Here is a 21,315-nt window from a genome sequence, read left to right as displayed (position 1 = left end):
TCGTTGTTTCCAAAAGTAACGGATCCTAAGTTCTTGAACTTTAATTTGATGAACTTTGATCTGTCCTCATTTATGTGTTTGGAGCATCCACTATCCAACAATCATTGATCCAAATCTTTGTGTTCTTACACAAAAGATACTTGGTTTGGATCTATTGTGGATTTAAAAGTAGATAGTTCTTTCCTAATTTTGATCTCACCCATTTCTAGATGATCATACAATTAATCTTATTGTTATCTAATATTTAATTAACCTTAGTTAGATTCAAGTTTAACCTTTTGACTTACTAAACATATATTTCAAGAAACAACTTTCAGGTGGTGGCGAGACACATGAGCCTTTTTGGTTATCGGAACAACGACCACTTTCTAAGACAAATCTGATTCAAGAAATTACATATTTAGCTAATTTAGGGATAAACTTTGTTCTAACTAGTCTAAAATGTGGCGAGTTAGCTTCAGTTAGATCGACTTAGCTAAGCAGACCAAGCAAGGTACTCCTTACCCTATTTGACTACTTAGATCAAGTTTCCCTAACGTATTATCATCTCGCCCCACCCTGGTACTATGTTAGACAAGTGTTAACCAAATTTGAGTCCTTACCTAACTTAGGCTATTCTAAAACAAATACAAATAAAAAATAAAAAATAAAAATAAAATAAATAAGTTTATCTAACATGTAAGTTTTTGGATCCCCTGGATCATGACCCCTATTGGGTCTGATCAAATAATGTATTTGATCCTTGGGGATCCAGTACTAGTTCAGTCCAACTGGATTGGTCAGGTTGAACTTAGGAACCCATGCTTGGACTCTTGGTTTCTTGGGTCGATTTAATAATGACATGTATGATTTGTGCTTGGCTTTGTGTCCAAGCCCAGATCTGTTATATCCAGCCCTTTGAGTTCCAAGGATCATGTTAAGATACTTGGAGCCTGAGGTGAATTTTTTCAATGATCTTTTCAGATCGTCAATCTGAAGTTTCAACTTGGAATTCTCTTCCTCAAGTTTGACTTGAGTTGAGTTTCCAACTTGAACAATTTCAGTTGGCGATTTGGAGTTGACTTTCTCCTTAAGGAGTGCTACCTCCTCTTGGAGTGATTCAACTTGAGCATTAGACTTAGCTAGCCTTTTTGATAAGCTGTAAATAATTGAATATAATTTTTCTATGCTTACAGTGGTTGTGGGTCCTTCTGAAATGGATGTGGATCCGTGGCTTGAGCTTGAATCACTGTCTGACTCGCTGTCTGTTCCAGTTGGTTCGTCTCGAGCTGGAAGTGCTAGGAAACTTGTGTTGGCTTCTTCTTCTGAAGTCCTCTGATGATGACTCATCCCAAGTTGCTTTGAGTTCCTTCTTTTTGGACTTGCGCTCCTTCTTCTGGTTAGGGCATTCGGACCTGAAGTGTCCTTTTTCCTTGCATCCGTAGCAAGTAAGCTCTGTCTTATTTGTAGGTGGTTTGTTGAAGTTGGCTTTCTGCACCACCTTCTTCATTTCTGACCTTTTCAGTCCGCACTTCTTCCTTAGCATCTTCCGAACTAGATTTACTAGTTTGGTTGTGACTTCATCGTTGCTCTCCGATTCTAACGATTCATCGGATTCATCTTCAGCTTGTTTTTTGGACCTTTTCTCCTTGGTTGGTCCTGCAATAAAAGCTATATATTTCTCTTCTGTAATGGTGTTAGTCTGCTCATGTAACTCAAATTCTGAAAATAACTCGTCAAGTTTAATTTTTGAAAGGTCCCTGGAGACCTTGTAAGCATCAACCATAGATGCTCACAAAGTGTTCCTAGGGAACGCTTTCAGTATGTACCTGATCGCATTCCGATTTTCAATGAATTGTCCAATTGCATGAAGCCCATTTAGTAGATCTTGGATGCGCGCGTGCAATCCACTCACGGATTCTCCTTCCATCATCTTGATGTTGTACAATTTGTTGATGAGGAGATTGCACTTGTTGACCTTAGTGTCGGGCGTTCCTTCGTGGAGTTCTATGAGCTTGTCCCATAGATCTTTCGCGCTGATGAACGGACCAACTCTGTTCAATTCTTCTTTGGTCAACCCACATTGTAGTGTTTGGGTTGCCTTAGTGTCGACTTTGATTTTCCTTTTGGTGGTTGCGTCCCATTTATCGCAAGACTATAGAAGGCCGTTACTATCAGTTGAGATTGTGAATCTTGTTTGGATGATGATCCACATGTCCACCTGAGTCTTTAGGTTGTACTCCATTCTACCTTTCCAATAGATGAAGTCCTCCCTAGAGAACAGAGGTGACCTTGCAGTGTTGTATCCTTCTTGATGGACTATTTAAATCTCGCACATAACAAAAAAACTGAAATGTACCAAGACTTGGTCTTGGATTAGTAGTGCGGAAGAAAATAAAACGAATTGAAAAAACATGAAAAATCGAAAAACTTGCTCGACCAGTGGTTGCGTGTATTCGAGCGCCCCTCGCTCTGATATCAATTATAGGATCATTGAGAGCGCTAGAGGGGGGTGAATAACACTTTCGTAATATTTTCTAATTTTGTAAAATGTTAGTAAATCTTTACGATCAGAGAAGTATAAAAATGCAGCGGAATAATAAAAGACACAAGAATGAGCACACCGATATTACTTGGTTTACAGCCACAAGCTGCTACTCCAAGGTCCACGATCAAATAATCATTTCCGACGAGCAATCAGCTATATAACTCCTTCTTACGAAAGGGAGTTAGCAATTACAAAATGTAGGATCGGTAACAACGATACCGTCCTAATAAAAATTAAGCACAAATTAGATTATCGAAAGAGTGAAGATGTCGACTTTTGGCGCAACTCTTCGGTGTTACGACGACGTTCCTTGTTGATGCTTCGCGTGCAGACAATCATCGCTTAAGTGTTGAATGATGCTCCAAGGGGTCTCCCTCGAGACTTTTTTATTAGGCTTTTCAGGCTACTGTAAGTCTTTCCAAATATCTCCACGCTATCCGTCGATCCACCATCGACACTGCTGACTAAGCACTTCCGGGCGTCTATATCCCTTTTAGGGCGCCTCTATGTTGACGTGGAGGTTCCGGATAATCCTTGACTCCGCAACGCCTTATCTAGATCCGGGGCGCCTAGAATCTGAGGTATCCCGATCACTGGGATTTTGTCACCTCACTACTTCGCTGGCCCCGTCCCGATGACATTCAATCTCTTGGAACCTTATCCGGGCGCTTGGAGTTTGGTCGCCTGGATCCAGATAAGGGCACCCAGAACATAAAATTTTAACGCCTCCTTTCCTGCATTACAAGTTAGCACAAAAGTAAAATATATATAACAGGAAAGTTAAACAGTTTATCAACTGTTTTGGTCTTGACTTCGAATTTCCAGTAAAATCCTAGGTCAGACCGACGCCTACTATTCTCCTTACCGGGAACGGATCCTCACTCACTCCACTCGGGAGAATTTACCTATTTGCTAACCAAATCCTCCAGACTTATTGGACTTCTTCTTAGCCTCGATCCTTAGTCCTCAGAATTTCCTACTAGACATATGGTCCACTTGATCTGCCTAGACTTCTACTGCTAGACATCTGGTCCACCTGATCTGTCTAGATTTCCACTTAGTGCACTTGATCCGCCAAGTCTTCCTGCCTAGTCCTCCAGATTAGGATTTCCCACCTAACCTTCCAAGTTAGGTCTACCTAGTCTCTAGTCAGGACTTCCACTATCTAGTCTTTACTAGGATTTCCTATATCTAGCCTTAACTAGGACTTTTCTGTGCTACCTGCATATTTAGATTAATTCATTAATAAACATTTTACATTTAACTTGAATCTTTTATCATTATCAAAATTAAGATTCGATCGTGTAATGTTTCCCGCGCCAACAAATATCACATAAAATTACAAAGAAAAAGATTTCCTTTTGGCATCAATTTAGGCCCGCTTGTTTGATTCTTCTGTAACTTTGATATCTTTTCTCAAAAAATACAATAAAATAAAAATAAAGTGGCAATTGGGATCGCTTGGATTTTAATGTTTAATGTTCTCCTGATGCATTCCTTGCTTCCTGGCATGCATAGCACATAAAGTAGAGGTTCCTCTAATTGTAGTGATTAATTGAGGCGACTCAAAAAGATGGCAAAATTATTTGCTCTCGCAATGGTTCTCGTTCTTCTTGTAGCTTTGGATCGTGGCTTGGTGGATGCTGATTTCTACAGAGATGTGGATTTCGTATGGGGTTCTCAAAACTCAGTAATCTGGAACAATGGCGGCAGCCTTGCTCTCATGCTCAACAATGTCTCAGGTTTAAGCATTTTCACATAAACATTATTGCTCAGTTTCAGGTTTACTAGATAAACATGTTTCAGGTTGTGGAATGGTGACCAGAAATCAGTACCTGTTCGGAAGCATTGAAGTGCAGATTAAACTGGTGAAAGGCAACTCTGCTGGAACAGTGATAGCCTACTATGTAGCGAACTCAATTCAAAAAGCTTGATCTTAAGTTCACGATTATTTCGCGACTGGATCGAAAAGTTATGTTGGATGCTTGATTGCAGCTGTCCTCGACAGGAGAGAAGCACGATGAGATAGATTTCGAGTTCCTCGGGAATGAAACAGGACAACCCTACATAATCCACACAAACATCTTTGCACAAGGTGTAGGAAATAGGGAAGAGCAGTTCTATCCTTGGTTTGATCCATCAGCTGACTTCCATAACTATACCATTCACTGGAACCCCAGCCAAGTTGTGTAAGTTTCCTCTACAATGAACAAAACTATTGTAAATGGCCTTGTTAGCCTTTTCCGTGCATGCAGGTGGTTTGTCGACGGGATTCCTATCAGAGTGTTCAGAAACTATGAGAGCCACGGAATTCCATTTCTTGATCAACAAGCAATGAGCGCCTACTCGAGCATCTGGGTCGCCGATGACTGGGCGACAAGGGGAGGGCTGGTGAAGGTCGACTGGAGTTGCGCGCCATTTGTGGCCTACTACGAGTACCTGCAGCTGAGGGCCTGTCCATGGTATGGACCCGCAAACACAGGCCAATGTGCCGAAACGAGTCCTGCGAATTGGTGGACGATGCCACAGTTCGAGACTTTGGATTACCAACAACAGGGGCAGATGAATTGGGTGAGGGAGAACTACATGATCTATGATTACTGCAAGGACGAGAAGAGGTTCAATGAAGCTCTACCTCACGAATGTTATCTGCCCAAGTATTAGCAGTGATATAAAAATGGCCTTGGAGATGCTTGTTATTTGAGGAAGAAAATAAAAATGGTTTGCTTCAATAGAGAAAGTAAAGGAGCAGAAGAAAAGGATGGCTTCAATTAGTTTGTTCTTTACAATTCCTGAAACTTTTATTGAGATATTCATATAAATATTCCTCTTCCTAATTCACCATTATTAGACTAATTGTAGAAATAAAAAATATGATGCAACCCACATTAATCTTAATAATGGATTGCATCTACAGGACCTTTATAGAACACAAATTACAGATGATTATTGAAGTTTCTACTATGATAATTTCATGTAAACAACTTCAGTGATACCAAAGACATACAATATTACAAGCACAACGTTTTTTGAAAAATCACTACGCACTTCTAAATATTAGCACCAGGAACTTCTTCATAACGATAGACATACATTCTCAGTCTCTTGGGAACCAGGCATTCACTGCCAAACCGTTGTTGCAGGTATATGAGCGCAGCCAGCAGCAGTCCTTCGCAAGGAATGATGACATCCCACGCCGTAGAGTAAAAGTCCGATTCTCCACTTCCATAAATGTCAGTCGAATCTATAGCAGTGTAGTTTCGAGCTCGATAAATATCATACAAGTGAGGCAAAGTTCGGACGGCCATGATCCCGATGTAGAAAAATGGTGTAAGAACTTTTCCTTTCGACCTTTGAGCCATGTTGAAGATGATTTGAGGGAGCAAGAATCCATCGAGCACAAAGCCAGAGTAAGGTATCAAAGCTTCCCAATTGGAGGACACGAGCCAAGTGAGCAGCGCCCCTGCAGCGCACAGAGGCAAGCACCATTTGAGCGCACGCCTCTCTTGGACCCATAAATTCCTGCTGTCTCCTGCTGATGATCTCGCGGACCACGCCAACTGGAGCAAGCGCATGGACAAGAACAAAGATACTATCGATAGCATCCTCAGAATCACTTCATAGGTAGAAATCCACCTGCCGCTTCGCAAAAGTATAGATCCGCTTCTCGAATTCATGACCAAGGCTTCAAAATTGAGCACCAGAGGGACTGTGTAGCCCAGGATAAGCGCAAGAAGCATTGTGATGGACACAGAGGGAAGAACGCGTGGTTGCTTCTTGACATGGAAGATCTGCATGGCAATACAAATGCAAGAAAATGTTAGAGAGACTAGAACCATGATGATTTCCACATTCATTCTCCAAACTGTTCGAACCACTCCAGTTCTTTCCATCTGGTTACTGGATATAGTTATAGCATCAAAGTAAAAAGTATCTGACTTCTTCCTCGTGCTAGTGATCGTCCCATTTAAGTGAACTTCGGCCTTTTTATCAACTGGAGCAAACTGAATATGGATCAATATATCGCAGTCAATAGAATCATAATCCAGTGAACTTCCGTCAGTGTGCTTCGGGTATTGACATCCTTTCATGCAGATTCTTCCAGTTGCAGAGTTGTATACACCCTCCGCTGCAAGCCCATTGATTTCAAAGTTGCCGTCATCATCAAAATGACTCCTCCATACATAGATTCCAAAGCCCACATTCCACCTGGTACTGTTAGCAGCATCCGAGCTTCCTGTTGAATCCACCAAAGAAGCTGAGCTTCTGACACCTGAGAGCTTTTCAAAATCATATCCATAAACGTCGTCTCCAATCGACAAGAAATTTGTGTTGGTATTTTCCTTAATGTTGACAGACGACCTGGAACTTCCACCTGTGCTGCCTCCGTTTCTGGGAGGCGCCAAAGAGCGTCATGGCTGCCTGGATCCAGAAGGTGTGGTTACTCTTGGTCTTGTGCAGGGACTTGGTCTGGAAGTTGACGAAGGGCGGGGCAAACGCCGCGGAGGTGTCCACCGGGCTAAAGAGGCCGGCGCCACCGGAGAAATACCCATTCCGGAAGGAGGTGTGGTCGAAGTGCTTGACGACGAGGGCGGTGGCTTCTGATTCCGGGACGGTATCCCCGCAGTGCTTGGCGTAGGAGATCTCGCCATGACTAGCTGCTGAAGCAGAGGAAGCGGTGTAGGAAGCAAGGATGAGGAAGAGAATCCCCAAGTGATGCATGGCAGTGAGCAACAACAACACCAACAAGCAAAGTATGCTTTGATTGTTTATAGATGACTTGCTAAATACTTGTGGATGAAGAAGATTGAAGAAGTACAACCAAATTTGTGAAAGAGATTAAAAATAGATAACTTAAACCCAAATCTCAGGCACGTACCTAGCCCCGAGATCGGCACATACCTCATCATCTTATAGACACCCCCACAGCTAGGGATAACGCCTCACACAGGCTACCCGACCGACCCCGCTAAAGAATCGTGCGCTTGCACCACTGACATCTTACAAATGCTGGTAGGCATAACAGCCCCGAACCCACCTCCCAGCCAGGACAGAGGTAGGACCATCACACCAGTCTCACTCTTTCAGACCCACCCGATACCTCTCCTTCTAGCAGGAAAGTAAAACTACAACCAAGAGCCGACCTCATGACCAGGTCGCCGCAGCGTAAGCCGACCTCATTGCCAGGTCGTCGTATCATAAGCCGACCTCATTACCAGGTCGCCGTATCACGGGCCAACCTACACATCGGCCTGACACATAGCACGCTAACCTCAGGGCTCAATTGTCATAGCAGGGGCTAGCACCTAGCTACAGCCACCCGTTCCTTCCCACCTTGAGGAAAGGATTTCCTATTGATCTTCTCCGCCATAAAACACATAAGGAGGCCCGAAGGGACCCGCCTACCTACACAGCTAGGAATACCCTGCATCAGTGCACCTTAACCCTGCAGGTTGGTCACGTCTGACGTGGAGACGATACTAATGCATAAAGATCAAGGCTCCTTCGCAAAACCTATCCACAGGAGGCGATGTGGATGACCAAGTCTCCCGGCAATCGCGACCCTTCAAAGAGGATAAGATATATGGAAAGACCGTATGATCTGGAGAACCTTTCATACAGCGGACCCTGAGAGGCCGCTATTTCCTCCAATCCCAGGCCGCTGGATCCAAAGGTATCGCCCCCCCCCCCCCCCCCCCCCGCCCCCCGTTCTATATAAACCTCACCGGTACGATACTAGAGGGATCTGGAATCCAGAAGGTACACTTGTATTTTTCTGAATCTGACTTGAGCGTCGGAGTGGCCACGCCGGGATCCCCCGGCGCCCAGCTAATCCGTGCGTTCAGTGCCCCCTTCGCAGGTCCTTTCTCTTCCACTGCGGAAGTCTCGGGTGACGCGGCCTCCCCCTTGGTCTGGTGATTCAGCTGTCGTCGGTAAAGAGCCGGAACAGTCGGCATAGAAGATCTTGTTATAATCAGCTGCTGAAACAGGTGAAGTACTGGAGAAGAGAGCAAGGATTGGGAAGAGAAGCCCCAAGTGATACATGGCAGTGACCGACACTTAGCTTCGTTGGCACAACCAACAATGTTTCGCTTAATTATAGAGACTAGAGGAGCACTCTAGTGGACCAGCATTGAAGGACTAAGTGTGGAAAAAACACATCTAGGAGATAGGGAGGACCGAGCGTTGAATGTAGACTTGGATTTACTCGTCAAGTTACAATCTAGTGGACGCGCAAGCAGGGAAAGGAAGGGGCAATTTATTGCTGAATGAAAGATAGTCCAAGTCCACTCGCAGAAGTCCAAGTCAAAAGAGGAGCATTTAATGGACTTGCAAAAAGTCCAAGCAAGGTTTGAGAGGTTCGTGGAATTAAAAAAAAAAAATTGAATAAAAAGAGCTCTAAGGTTTGAGATTTTTAGTTTACGAATAATAAAAAAAAATGTAATTATTTTTTTAATTAATAATACAGTTGGAGAGTAATAATTCATTAATAATTAGATTTGAACTTTCTACGAACCTCTTGCTGAAGAGTATTCTTATGCCGACCACCCCTAGAGATGTGACTATTGGGATTATCATTTTTTTTTAATAGAAAGATTTTTTTATTATGAAAAAATAATAACTTTTATACATTTGATGTGACATATTAGAAACTTCAAAAAAAATATTTAGAGCTTAACTCTTAGAATGCCTTCAAGAGAAGAGAAAAAAATATGAGGAATTTAGTGTTGAACGCAAGCTAGTGATGATAATTTTTCTCAAATTCGATGAAGGATTTGATATTGGAGTCGAATGGAAGAGGATATAAAGGATATAAAGATATTTTTGGATCCAATTAAATAATTAAATAGTCAAGTATGAGAATTTTCAAAGTCATATATGGAGACTGAGTCTTATAAATTCCGACTCATATTCGATCACGAATATCCGATGATATATATATATATATATATATATATATATATAAAGTCAATCAACGCCGCCACTTCCTTTTTCATTTTTAAATATATAACTAAGTATTTTTCATGAGAAAAAGTGAAATCCTAATTTTCAACAGGACCTTGAAATGGTGCGTCTATGCCTAATTTTCTTTTTGAATAAATTCAAATGTTTAGAATAATTGCCTCTGTTTATTTTTGTTCAATTTTAAAACTAATGGACTTGACTCCATTTAATTTTTATTTTTTTATCTGTATCTTCCGCATCATATATTTCTAAAGTATTATTTTATTTTTTTCTCCCAAATTTAATAAAAATTTTAATTAAATTGTGGGATGAAATTAATATAGAAGATATTTGATTTTTTTGATGGATATGAGATAGGGACGAAGATGGATACTCTACTCAACTAGATGGATATGAAGATGATGATAAAAATTGAATACCCAATGAGATGGAGATGGAGATGGAGATGAAAATGGATATAAAAGAAGATGAAGTATATAGACTCTTCAATATATGAACCCGACTCATTGCCATCCTAATACAAGATTGTCCAAGTCCACTCGCTAACAGTCCAAGTCAAAAGAGGAAAATACAATGAAGATGACTGTTAGAAACGGAAGGGCTTAGATGTCGACCAGTCATTGTCTATTTTGCTGGAGACTATGGAAGACTTGGACATTATGGAGTTCTAATTTTCTTCCGTCTTTTCAGCTGGCTTAGTGGGAAAATTATTCTTTTGAGTTTTGTTTTTGTTTTTGTTTTGTTTTTTGATAATTTTTGTTTTTTCAACTTTCAAAGGGAGCTTTGGAATTTTCTAAACTCACACGGAAATTTTCTAAGTGTCTAGTGGGATTGCGTCATATTTCTCGTCGTGTAGAATCAATAAAATTGAGATAAACCTCATTTCTGTATCCATTGTGGAGTTTGACCACAAAATTGACTTTTGATGCTAGAGAAGTGGCTATAGTGGTTCTTCGAGAACGTTTTGATCTTTGCATAAAAGGTAAGATCTTTGAATTAGAAGAAAGAGGGAATGCGGGAGGGAGAGAATTTTTATATTAAAATTAAGAGAAAAAGTTAGTTGGATATGTTAAGAAAAAAAAAAGTCGAGGATAAAGAGAATAAACTAATATTTTTAATATATTTTATTGATAAAGAAATAATTTATTTATAAGTTAATATATAACTTATTCACTAATTCACTACCCACTTAATTATATTCTCCAATGTTAATTACTAGCTCCTTAATACAATCATTATCTTATTATTTCTCATCCATCAACCGCATTTAGATAGTTTCTAAACCCACTAACTTTCACCGTTAATTAAAACATATCAACTCATCAACCCATTAACACATTAATATGTTATCAACAATCCCCTCCTGATGAAGGTATCGTAGATGATGTGACTCTCTCAGGAATAAAGGTCAAGAGTCAAATGAAAGTCAAGATTCGCGCTAACTTGACAAGATGAGTCAACATGAATTCGAGAAAAACGATCCCACTAGGGTGAGATAGTCTATGCCTCAGGCTCGAGGGATGCTTTAGGCTCAGCATGGGCTCAGTCCTAGACCTCGCTTGGGCCTCTAATGTCATCTCGGTCTCTAGTCTCGTCTTGATCATCTCAGTCTTGAGTCTCGTCTCAGCCATCTCAGTCGTCTCGTCTCGACCATCTCGGCCTCGAATCTCGTCTTGGGCACTCTGCCTCAGCTGACTCCATCCTGGGCTCCACCTTTACATCTTCTGTGAACCGCTATCTTACATGACCTACTAAAGGGGAATACAAATATATATTTTCACAGACATGTGACAGTCCAAGAATAAATAGGCGGTTACAAGGTTGTTAGACCTAGTCCCTTCGGATATCCCTTTTTCTGCACATAAGGCCAAAAGGAAACAACTGTCGGATCTGGTCCCCTCATAGATTTCTATAAGGGTGTTATCTCATCCGACGTAGAGATGCCTTGAGCGGGCTATAAAAAGCCTAACGCATAACCTTATTCTAGGTTCGACTCTGAAAACTCTGCTAGTCTCATCTTCTTTCCTGTCCACATTCTATCATTTCTGCATAACCCTAACTTGAGCATCAGAGTGACCTACTAGAACTCACCTGTAGGGATTCCTATGCGATAAACAACAACATTCATAGCGGAATAGGATCCCAATGAGTAATCCATGCGAAGAAAAACTCGTATGAAGTTTGATTTATTTATCTAATAGATCTACACCTTTGTTGCGTGCCCTTCACTTATCCCGGTTTGTTGGATTTCAAAGCATCGTGAGTATCAACTCGGCGAGTCACCTTATGGTGCTAGCCATTGATACGAGGAGGAGGAAGAAAAGGGGGGTCTATCAAATATTTCAATTCCTTTTATATTCATCTCATGTATGAAGGGTTTTTGCAGCTTCCCCACATTAATTAAAACTCAAATAGAGTACATATTTTTCATGCCCCCTTCATTGAAGAGAAAAATCCTTGGTCTTCCCCTAAACAATTTACTAAACATTTTAATGAATTAATATTTCATTCAAATTTGGTTGAGTTTAATCTAAATGAGTCTAATTCAAATTAGACTCAATCTCATAATCCAATTGGATTCACATAAGTCTAACTCAATTAATCCAATTCGGATCATATTTTAGTCAAATTAAAATAAGTCAATCTTTGAAGCATCGTGTCCTTCGTGTGTGACCTAATAGGTTCTCGTAACGTTGGTAATGTATTTAACCACTTTAGGCATATAAGCAATGGTCAAACTCGCTACCCAAGTGACAAGAAAGTCGAGATCCAACTAACCTTTCTGTGACAAAGGAAATCTTTGTATCTAGATGTCAATGAGGCATCCTTGTTATCCTCTTACCAATCTTTATGTTTCTTGATCCCCAAGTAGACTCACTCAAGTAAATGATCTTATCTTGGTGTATCTCTCATTGGTTCTACTATTTATTGTATGGGAAATTTTCAAATTTGTCATACCTGTGATCACTTTTATAGATGTTATGGGTGACGTTTGAACACCAAAGTAATATCCTTTGAAAATTTCATCTAAGGACTTTCATCAATGTTACATGAAAAAGTTTTGACACTCATATAACGATCCATTTTCTCATGGCATATGTGAAAACTCTATGTTGTTGATAACTATGTTTATGCTTTTTTATTAATATCATCCCTGAATATTAATGCTGACTAAATATTAAGTGACATTTCTCACTATCGACTCAAAACAATCGATATGATATAGATTGAGCTACCCAAGGACATTATTATACTTAGTTATTTGACAAAACATAAAATATATTATTGCCTGACATTTTATATCACATCTTTTACCACTAACAATCTCCCACTAGGATTAATATCTAATACCCAGTGACCTAGTGTGACCATCATGATCTCAAGGTTCGGAGAAAAATTGCCTTTTGTGGTGCTAGCTTCGGCCAAAACAAGGAGGAGAAAGAAGAAAAGGGGTGTTAAGTCAAGAGGAAGAAAAGAGCTAAAATGGCTTGTCATCTTTCAAAAAATGCAAGAAAAATATTTTAAATTCATCTCATGAATATGAAAGATTTTTGCCTCTTTAGCTTCCACACATTAAAGTCAATTAAAACCTAAATAGAGCACATGCTTCTCATGTTGGCTCTTCATCTTCTCTTCATCCAATGAAGAGAAAAACTCTTGGTCTTCTTCTATAATTAATTCATTAAATATTTTAATAAATTAATATCTCATTCAAATTTGGTTGAGTCTAATCTAAATAAGTCTAACTCAAATTAGACTCAATCCCATAATCCAATTGGATTCTGATGAGCGTAGATCATATATGATTTTTAGTCTTGTTTTAACGCTCATCTACTTGTAATTCATTGCATATGCTATATTTTATCACATCTTATTCTTTTATATTGTATATTTCTACTCTTTTGCTAGGAGATCTGCTCTTTGTATATTTTGCTTGACAGGATGCGATTTAGAGCCAAAACGATGCATTATTGATGGTGAAGCAAATAGTGAAGAAAAGAGACTCGCACTGGCCGTGCTCGTCATCACGGGCGAGTCTCTCATGCAGCACACATGCGGAAATGGAAGAAAAGGAGCAACAGAGTAGAACATGGCCGTGCCTACCATGCACGGTCGTGCCTACCATGCACGGTCGTGCCTACCATGCACGGCCGTGCCTACCATGCACAGCCGTGCCTCACATATCCACGGCCCAAACACGACCGTGTCCCTCCTACCGATGGAAGATAGCATGGTCGTGCCCCACAGGCACGGCCGTGCCAATTATCCAGAATTGCAGCTGCCCCTGACCGTGCCTCATTTCTAGAGACGCGCCAGGTGAAGGTCGTGCCTATTAGGCACGGCCGTGCCATTTTTCCCGAAGCGTGCCTGTTCCAGGCCGTGCTTGTTAGGCACGGCCGTGTGACGAAATATTCTAGGCGTGTCTCCCTTCTGGACAGTTCTGCAGACTTAAAGTAAAATAGGCATAACTTTCAGTTTGGATGGACCCACAGGGCGTACTATGTACCAAAATATAGAGAACTTCAAGATCTATAACTTTACTTTAGGGTGTACAGAGAGATGACTTCTCTAGGCCGTGCTAAATGGCATGGCCATGCCTCCTGACCACGGCCATACTGGGTGCTCTGCCCAAACTGCAGACCAAACTTCGAACCAACATAACTTTTGGCTCAGAAAGAGTTATGGGTCAGTCCACCCACCAAATTGAAGATAATTTGATGCTCCACAACTTTGGTTCAGAGTCAAATAGGAGAAAACTGGGTTTATTGGGTAAAAAACTCATTGGGGCAGAACCTTGTAAACCAGGAAAAATCTGGGCAGATTTGGGAGAATATATAAGTGGAAAACAAACCTAATCTTTGTTTATCTTGGGTCATTCTCCAAAACCCTTGGACTTGGCTTGGTGACAACGCCTCCCCTCTCTAGGGGAGGCCCTAAACGCTCCATTCTTCGTCGATCCTCCATCACCAACCCATCTCCACCGGTCCATCCTACACCGAAGCAAGAACAACTTCAAGAGGATGCCCATGCTTTAAAGATAAGTCTTCCCCTTTCTTTGGTGGATGACGTTTACCTTGCATAATTGTTGACCTTCTTGTAATGGAGTAGATCTTTAAGTTTAGGGTCTAGGATAAACATCTATGTAACGATGGTCATGTATAAACTAGTTTATGTCATTTTCCCTATTCAATGAGATGTTTACCTTTGTTTCATGTGTTATGTGCCTTGAACGTGTTTGATGAAAATTTGTGTGAGCGCATATGCATGATTATGAGGGGTAGATTACTGTGTAGGGAGATCCTAGGATCGTATACCGGGGTGCCTTGTGACAGAAGATTAACCTTTAACTGGACTTTCCGAAGTAATCTTTATACGATGATAAATTTCCATAAGGGATAGCTAATGGCTATTGATGACTAGGAAAGGATTCCTTAATTGGGTGCTTGGTGACAGAGAGTAGTACACTGGAAGTATGCTGGGGTGACCAAGTGACAGCGGGCCGGAGAGCCATAACCAGGCTATCTAGTGTCGTCCTGAACTAGTAATCGTAGCGTTAGAGTATCATGGTTAATTCCAACAAAGCCTGACGAGGTCAAGTTGGTATTTTGGTTAGACTGTAGGATCGTGTACGCGCTAGAGGGGGGTGAATAGCACGTATTGCTTTTTCAAAATCGTTCGTTAACTATCAACAACTCGCAGCGGAATATTAGAAACAAGATGCAGGGGACACGCGAGATTTACTTGGTTCCTAACCTCCCACGGTTAGTACGTCCAAGGCCTAATTCGGGAGGCGCCCGTCCATTAGTGGTCTCCTTTCCGAACGGTGTTCGGAGGCGGAGAAACCCGTCTTACAGTCCGTAAAGAATAATTATAATAAAAATAGAATGTAAAGACAAGTAAGAAATTAACCAAACAAGTGCCGCCGATCTGGAAGTCTTGAGCGCCCCGCACTCCTCCTAGATCTTCCCCGGTTGCAAGCGTCTGGCCCCGCTCACGTTCTGAAGTACCACTAGTTGAGCAGGGAACTTTTCTGGCTTGAATGAATTGTTTCTGCACGGCGATGCCCTTTTATACTGCTCCTGAGTCGACTCAGATGCCAATCTGGGTCGACTCCAACTTGCGTGGCAGATAGAACTTCATCCTGCTCGTTATATGCTGTCTGAGTCGACTCAAGTGCCCTTCTGAGTCGACTCCAGTCGACGTGGCAGATAAATCTTCTTTTCAGTTTTTCCACTTTTCAGTCGACTGTAGTTTTAGATTCAGTCGACTGGCCTTCCAGTCGACTGGATTCCAGTTCAAGTCGACTGGATTCTCTGGACTGGTTGGTTTGGATTTGCTTTGTTTGCTTCATTTGTGTTTTCTCCATCTTGCTTCCATCTCCTTGGTTCCTGCAAGACAAACATACAAATATGCAAACAATCCTAAGCCTTACCTTGTGGGTCTAACTTCAGATTTCTACCGAAATCTTGGGTTAGTCTAACTCACTCCATTCTGGAGAATTCATGCCAACCAAGTCCTCCAGACTTGTTGGACTTGTGCTCGGCTCTGTCCTCGCCCCCCAGGATTTTTGCTGCGGTTCGGTTCTCTCTAACCAACCCAGACTTCTGCTGCGACTCGGTCACCCAGACCAGCCCAGACTTCTGCTGCGACTCGGTCACCTAGACCAGCCCAGACTTCTGCTGCGACTCGGTCACCTAGACCAGCCCAGACTTCACCTGGTGCACTTGACTCTGCCAAGACTTCCGCCTGATCCTCCAAATCAGGACTTCCCTTTGCCTAGCCTACAACTAGGACTTTCCCTTGCCCAGCTTCACTCACCAGGACTTCCCTTGCCCGATCGTCCAGATCAGGACTTCCACTGCCTAGTCTAACCGACTAGGTCTTATCGCTCACTTCCACCCATCCAAACATCAAGTCCTGTTTGGATCAACCCTTGGTCAAACTGACCAGACTTAGGTGTATTGTCAAACATCGAAACTCTAGACAAGATCTTAGTGCACCTTGCACCAACAATCTCTCCCTTTTTGATGTTTGACAATTTCTTAAGTTAATATAGGTCAGGGTTTAATTTTCTGGGAGAAATCTAGATTATTAACTTAAGGTCCCTTCTCCCCCTTTTCATACATCAAAAAGATTTATCATTTTTAAGTCCATTCTCTCTAGCACCAACAATAAAGGTATCTCTATGGTCACAATTAAGTCTTGACACTTCTTGAAAGAACATAGTAGATTAAAAAATTTATAAGTCTTTTAAATTTACTTTTCAAAACCCAGTTTTTGTAAAATATAATTTTGATTTTCAAAATAGATTTTAAAGATATTTTTCAAAAAAGTGTTTTACAAAATAGGTATTTTTGAAAAACTAGTTATTATTCTTTTAAGTCGAAATCTCCCCCTTAACCCAACACATCCTCAGGGCTCTTTGTTGACCACAAAGCAATCTCCCTGTGTGTCTAAGGGTTTGACTCAAATTAAAAGAATAATGAATAATAATTTTTGAAATAATTTTGGAATAATTTTCATTGAAACTAAGTATTTTTAAAATAAATAGTTTTTGAAAAACTATTTATTATCCTTTTTAAATTAGAATCTCCCCCTTAACTAGACACGTCCTTAGGGTCCTTTGTTAACCACAAAGCAAACTCCCCCGTGTGTCTTAGAGTTTGATCCTAAGTTAAGAGAATAATGTATAATAATAATTTTTATTTTTCAAGATATTTTCAACTAATTTTGTAAGAGTGTTTTCAAAATAGGTAGGTTTTTGAAAAATTAGTTATTATCTTTTTAATTCAGAGTCTCCCCCTGAACTAGACATGTTCCGGCTCCTTACCAACGACAGCTGAATCACCAGACAGGGGGGAGGCCGTGTCACCCGATGTTTCCACAGCAGAAAGGAGAGGACCTGAAAAGGGGGGCACTGAACGCACGGATTAGTGGGGCGCCGGGGAATCCCGGCGTGGCCACTCCGACGCTCAAGTCAGGCCGAGAAGAAATGCAAGTGTTTGCGGAAGATTTCAACCGGGCGGAGTGTCATACCTGTGGGGTTTATATAGGGCTGGAGGAGGCGCTGCCTTCGGATCTGTGCTCTTGTTATTGGAGGAGACAGCGGAATTACTGGGTCACGCGTGTGACAGATTCCCAAGATCGGACAGTTTGTCCGTGTGGCTTATCCTTTATGAAGGAATGTGATCTGGCGGGGCCAGGTAAAGAGACTTGGTGTACACCTCGCCTCTTGTAGATAAAACATTGGAAGGAAGAGGCACATTGATCCGTCGGTATCGTCTCTGTATTGTTAGTGCAGGAAGCACTAGCAGGTCAAACCTGTGTTTTGATTATGGAACTAGGATCAAGTTAAGTATGTGGTTTAGCTAACTGAGATTGAAATGAGTTTGCAGAGAAACAGGTTAAGTCCTAGTGTGTCTAGGCAAGAAGACTTGGCAGAGTCAACGTGCACCAGGCAAGATCTGGACTTGGGTCAGGAGGACCAAGTTGCAGATGAAATGGACTTGGTCAGGAGGACCAAGTTGCAGAGAAGAATGGACTGATCAGGAGGATCAGTTGCGTTCAAGTCCTGGGGGGCAACGACAGAGCCGAGCAAAAGTCCAACAGGTCAGGAGGACTTGGTTGGCATCAGGTAAATTCTCCCGAGGGGAGTGGGTGAGGACGCGTTCCTACGAGGAACAGTAGGCGCCGGTCTAACCCAGGATCTCACCGGAGATCCGAAGTTAAGACTCGAAGCCGGTTCGGTGAACCGACCGGTTCTTTAACTATCATGTTTCGAGCTAACTTGTTGTGCAGGAAAGAAGAGCTCGATAAAAGCTAACTCCGGTCCAAAAATTCTGATTTTTGGGTCTGGAGTCGACTCAGATAGGTTCTGGAGTCGACTCCAGCCTAGTCAGCTCAAATCCGGAAGTCTGCGCGTCAAAGTCGTCGCCAGCGGAGCTGGAGTCGACTCAGATGGCGTTCTGAGTCGACTCAGGTCAAGAAGTTATCGCCACCGCCGCCACCGCGACTGGAGTCGACCCAGAAGCAAGCCAGAGTCGACTCAGGAGGGATAAGCGATAAAGTTTTATCTGCCACGTCGGCTGGAGTCGACCCAGATGGCAATCTGAGTCGACTCAGCTCGACTATATAAGGCAGTCGCGAGCAGCAGCCGAGACACAACTTTTCTTCGCGATCAAACGCCTTCCCCGCGACCGTTAAGCTTCCAAACTTCGACGTCGGTGCCAAGCCTGCTTCAAGCTACTTCAACGAACACCGAGACGCCGAAATCACACTCCGGGGAGCGCGAAAAGTCGGTAACAAAAGATTGTATTGTCATTTCAATTGTTTTCATTGTAATCGAGTTTTGTAACTGGTTTTCGATATACTTGCTACCGCAAGGAGCAAGTATCTTAGTGGATTGCCCAAAGTAAACGGTCGAAGACCGTGGGCCTTGGAGTAGCAGCGTTGCGCTGTGAACCAAGTAAAAACAAACGAGTAATTTATTTTCTGCACTTATTCTTTATTCTTGCAAATCGAGTTTTCGCTTACGCTTCCGCACGCAAAGTTTTATCGAATATCGAAAAGCGTTAAAATACGCTATTCACCCCCCCTCTAGCGTATTTCCGATCCTACAATTGGTATCAGAGCGGGGGTTCTTGAAAACAGTGCAACCACTGATTCAAGACGCTTTTTCGAATTTTTTATTTTTTTTCTTACTTTTTCCCGCACTACTAATCCAAGACCAAGTCTTGGAATTCTTTTTGATATAACCGTTTTTCGTCGCACTACGGTTTCAATTAATTATCAAGTTTCAAACAATAATGTAGTATAGAGTTAACCTGAATCGTCTCTCAAGGACCCAATACAATGCTTGCAATTTTCAAATCTAATGAAATTTTATATGTTGTGAGAAAAATAAAAAGAACTAAACTAATGCATGTTTTGGGGGGGTTTAAATGCGAGGAACAATAAAAACTCAACCACCTACTTACTCCTAACAATCCTAACTATCCGGAATCGAAATTTCAATTAACTACACTCCAAACATGGCCAAGAAACAAGAACGAACAGAATTAAACAAAAATGGACAGCATGAAACGAAACATGACAGATTTGAAACGAAACATGACAGAATTTCTACTAGGCAATTTAACAAACTACTTGCATTCAAAAAGGAAGAATTCAACAAACTGCAACAAGTAAGCTGTAAAGGAGTAACAAACTAACAAGTAACAAAGTAGCAATTGTAAGGAAGCTAAATTAACATCAAAAGAAAGAACAATCAAACAAAACAAAGCTAGAAATTGCTGGAATTTGTGTGTTGTGTGCTGTCCACTCGCGCAGGAGGAAATGGGGGCTGCTTGGCTCTATCCGACCGGCTGGAGCTTCCGCAGAGGCTGTGGCGTTGAGGTTGCTGCTGGCTTGAGGGCTGCTGTGAGGTTGCTGGCTTGGAAGAGGGCTGTGTGGCTGGCTGCTGGCTGAGGGAGTGGCTGCTGTGGCTGTGGATGAGGCGTGGGTGTGAGAGGTGGGTGCGTGATGAAGTGGCTGATGAGTGGAAGGTGGCTGTGGTTGAGTGAGTGATGGATGAGTGGCGTGAGATGGAGATGTGGTGGTGGGGAGTGAGTGGAGTGGTGTGAGTGGAGTGAGGTGGGTGTGGAGGTGGAGTTGTGAGATGGGTGGCGGCTGTGAGTGGAGTGAGTGGTGAGTGAGTGGAGGGGAGGATTGGCGTGGTGTGGTGGACGGTGAGGTGGATGGAGTGGGTGGTGAGTGGAGGTGATGGAGGTGGTGGAGTGAGTGGAGTGGGGTGGAGGAGTGGTGTGGTGGAGGGGTGAGTGGGAGGAGGGAGGTGGGAGTGGTGTGGTGGAGGTGGATGGAGGGCGGCGTGGGCGGGTGGTGGTGGTGAGCGATGTGAGGAGTGGAGTGCGTGAGGAGATGGAAGGAGATGGGGGGATTGAGTGTGAGTGGAGTGGTGGAGAGGCTAGGGTTTGGTGAGGTGGAGATGTGTGGTGGAGATTGAAGTGAGGTGGAGATGTGTGGTGGAGATCCTCCTTTGCTTCCTCTTGTAAGGTTCTCAACCCTTCTTCATGATAGCCCATTTAGCCCTTGATCATGTGTCATGTGTCATTTAAGCCTTGATGACCAAGCTGTCCTACAAATCAAATTGGATGAAATATGAGTTTAAAAATGTAGAAAAATTTAAATATAATCAAAATACATCCAATTACAAATATGTGTCATCCAAGGCATAAATGTACAACTAAAACCTTAAATTTCCTTACTAATGATGTCAATTTAACCATCAATTATGTTAATCATCACTCCCCCACACTTATTCTTGCACGTCTCGGGCAAGCAAAGGAAACAAACATCCCCTTAAGTAACTCATATCAATACTTCAAAGAAAGTAAAAGGTAGTTACTTAGGATATCAAGTTTTCATGAATCAAGGCATAAAGAGACACAATTCATACACAAGTCAACAAGCATGGTGATTTCAAGCACATGATTAAACTAAAACTTGATGTAATCCTCACAAGGTATATGATGTATATGGTGGTGCTCTCACTCTCAATAGCATGTAAGTCAATGGAGTTCCCACTCAATGCAACTCATGATGTTTCACTACCATATGCTTGCATGTCTCCTACTCTCCACCACTATAAACACAAGTATCCATGACTCCAAAGGCTTATCATTTCCATGAAGAACAACTCATGTAAGTGAATCACAATGAAGCGCAAGAAAGCAAGATATATAAAGGATGGTATGAATGTGGAAGCAAGAAGACATAAAACAATGCACTATTATGATGTTAAACATGCCCATTACAAGAGATCC

General features: G+C 42.0%; 2 protein-coding genes across 2 annotated transcripts; one reads left to right on the top strand and one right to left on the bottom strand.

The window, feature by feature from the left end:
• Positions 1–4,100: 4,100 nt before the first annotated feature.
• On the top strand, positions 4,101–5,191 carry LOC141811695 (xyloglucan endotransglucosylase protein 7-like). The gene is made up of 4 exons (XM_074699732.1): positions 4,101–4,269; positions 4,334–4,434; positions 4,523–4,716; positions 4,783–5,191. Exons 1-4 carry the CDS (start codon positions 4,101–4,103, stop codon positions 5,189–5,191), a joined length of 873 nt encoding a protein of 290 aa, XP_074555833.1.
• Positions 5,192–5,403: 212 nt separating this feature from the next.
• Positions 5,404–6,767, bottom strand: LOC141811850 (uncharacterized). Its single transcript, XM_074699915.1, has one exon. It carries the CDS (start codon positions 6,616–6,618, stop codon positions 5,578–5,580), a length of 1,041 nt encoding a protein of 346 aa, XP_074556016.1. The 5' UTR covers positions 6,619–6,767; the 3' UTR covers positions 5,404–5,577.
• Positions 6,768–21,315: the final 14,548 nt, after the last annotated feature.

Source organism: Curcuma longa, chromosome 17, assembly GCF_044706935.1.
Source record: "Curcuma longa cultivar G26 ecotype Majalengka, Jawa Barat chromosome 17, ITB_CL_G26_1.1, whole genome shotgun sequence".
Taxonomy (NCBI): Eukaryota; Viridiplantae; Streptophyta; class Magnoliopsida; order Zingiberales; family Zingiberaceae; genus Curcuma; species Curcuma longa.
The sequence above is the reverse complement of the archived record's forward strand: the minus strand, read 5'-3'. Positions and strand labels throughout refer to the sequence as shown.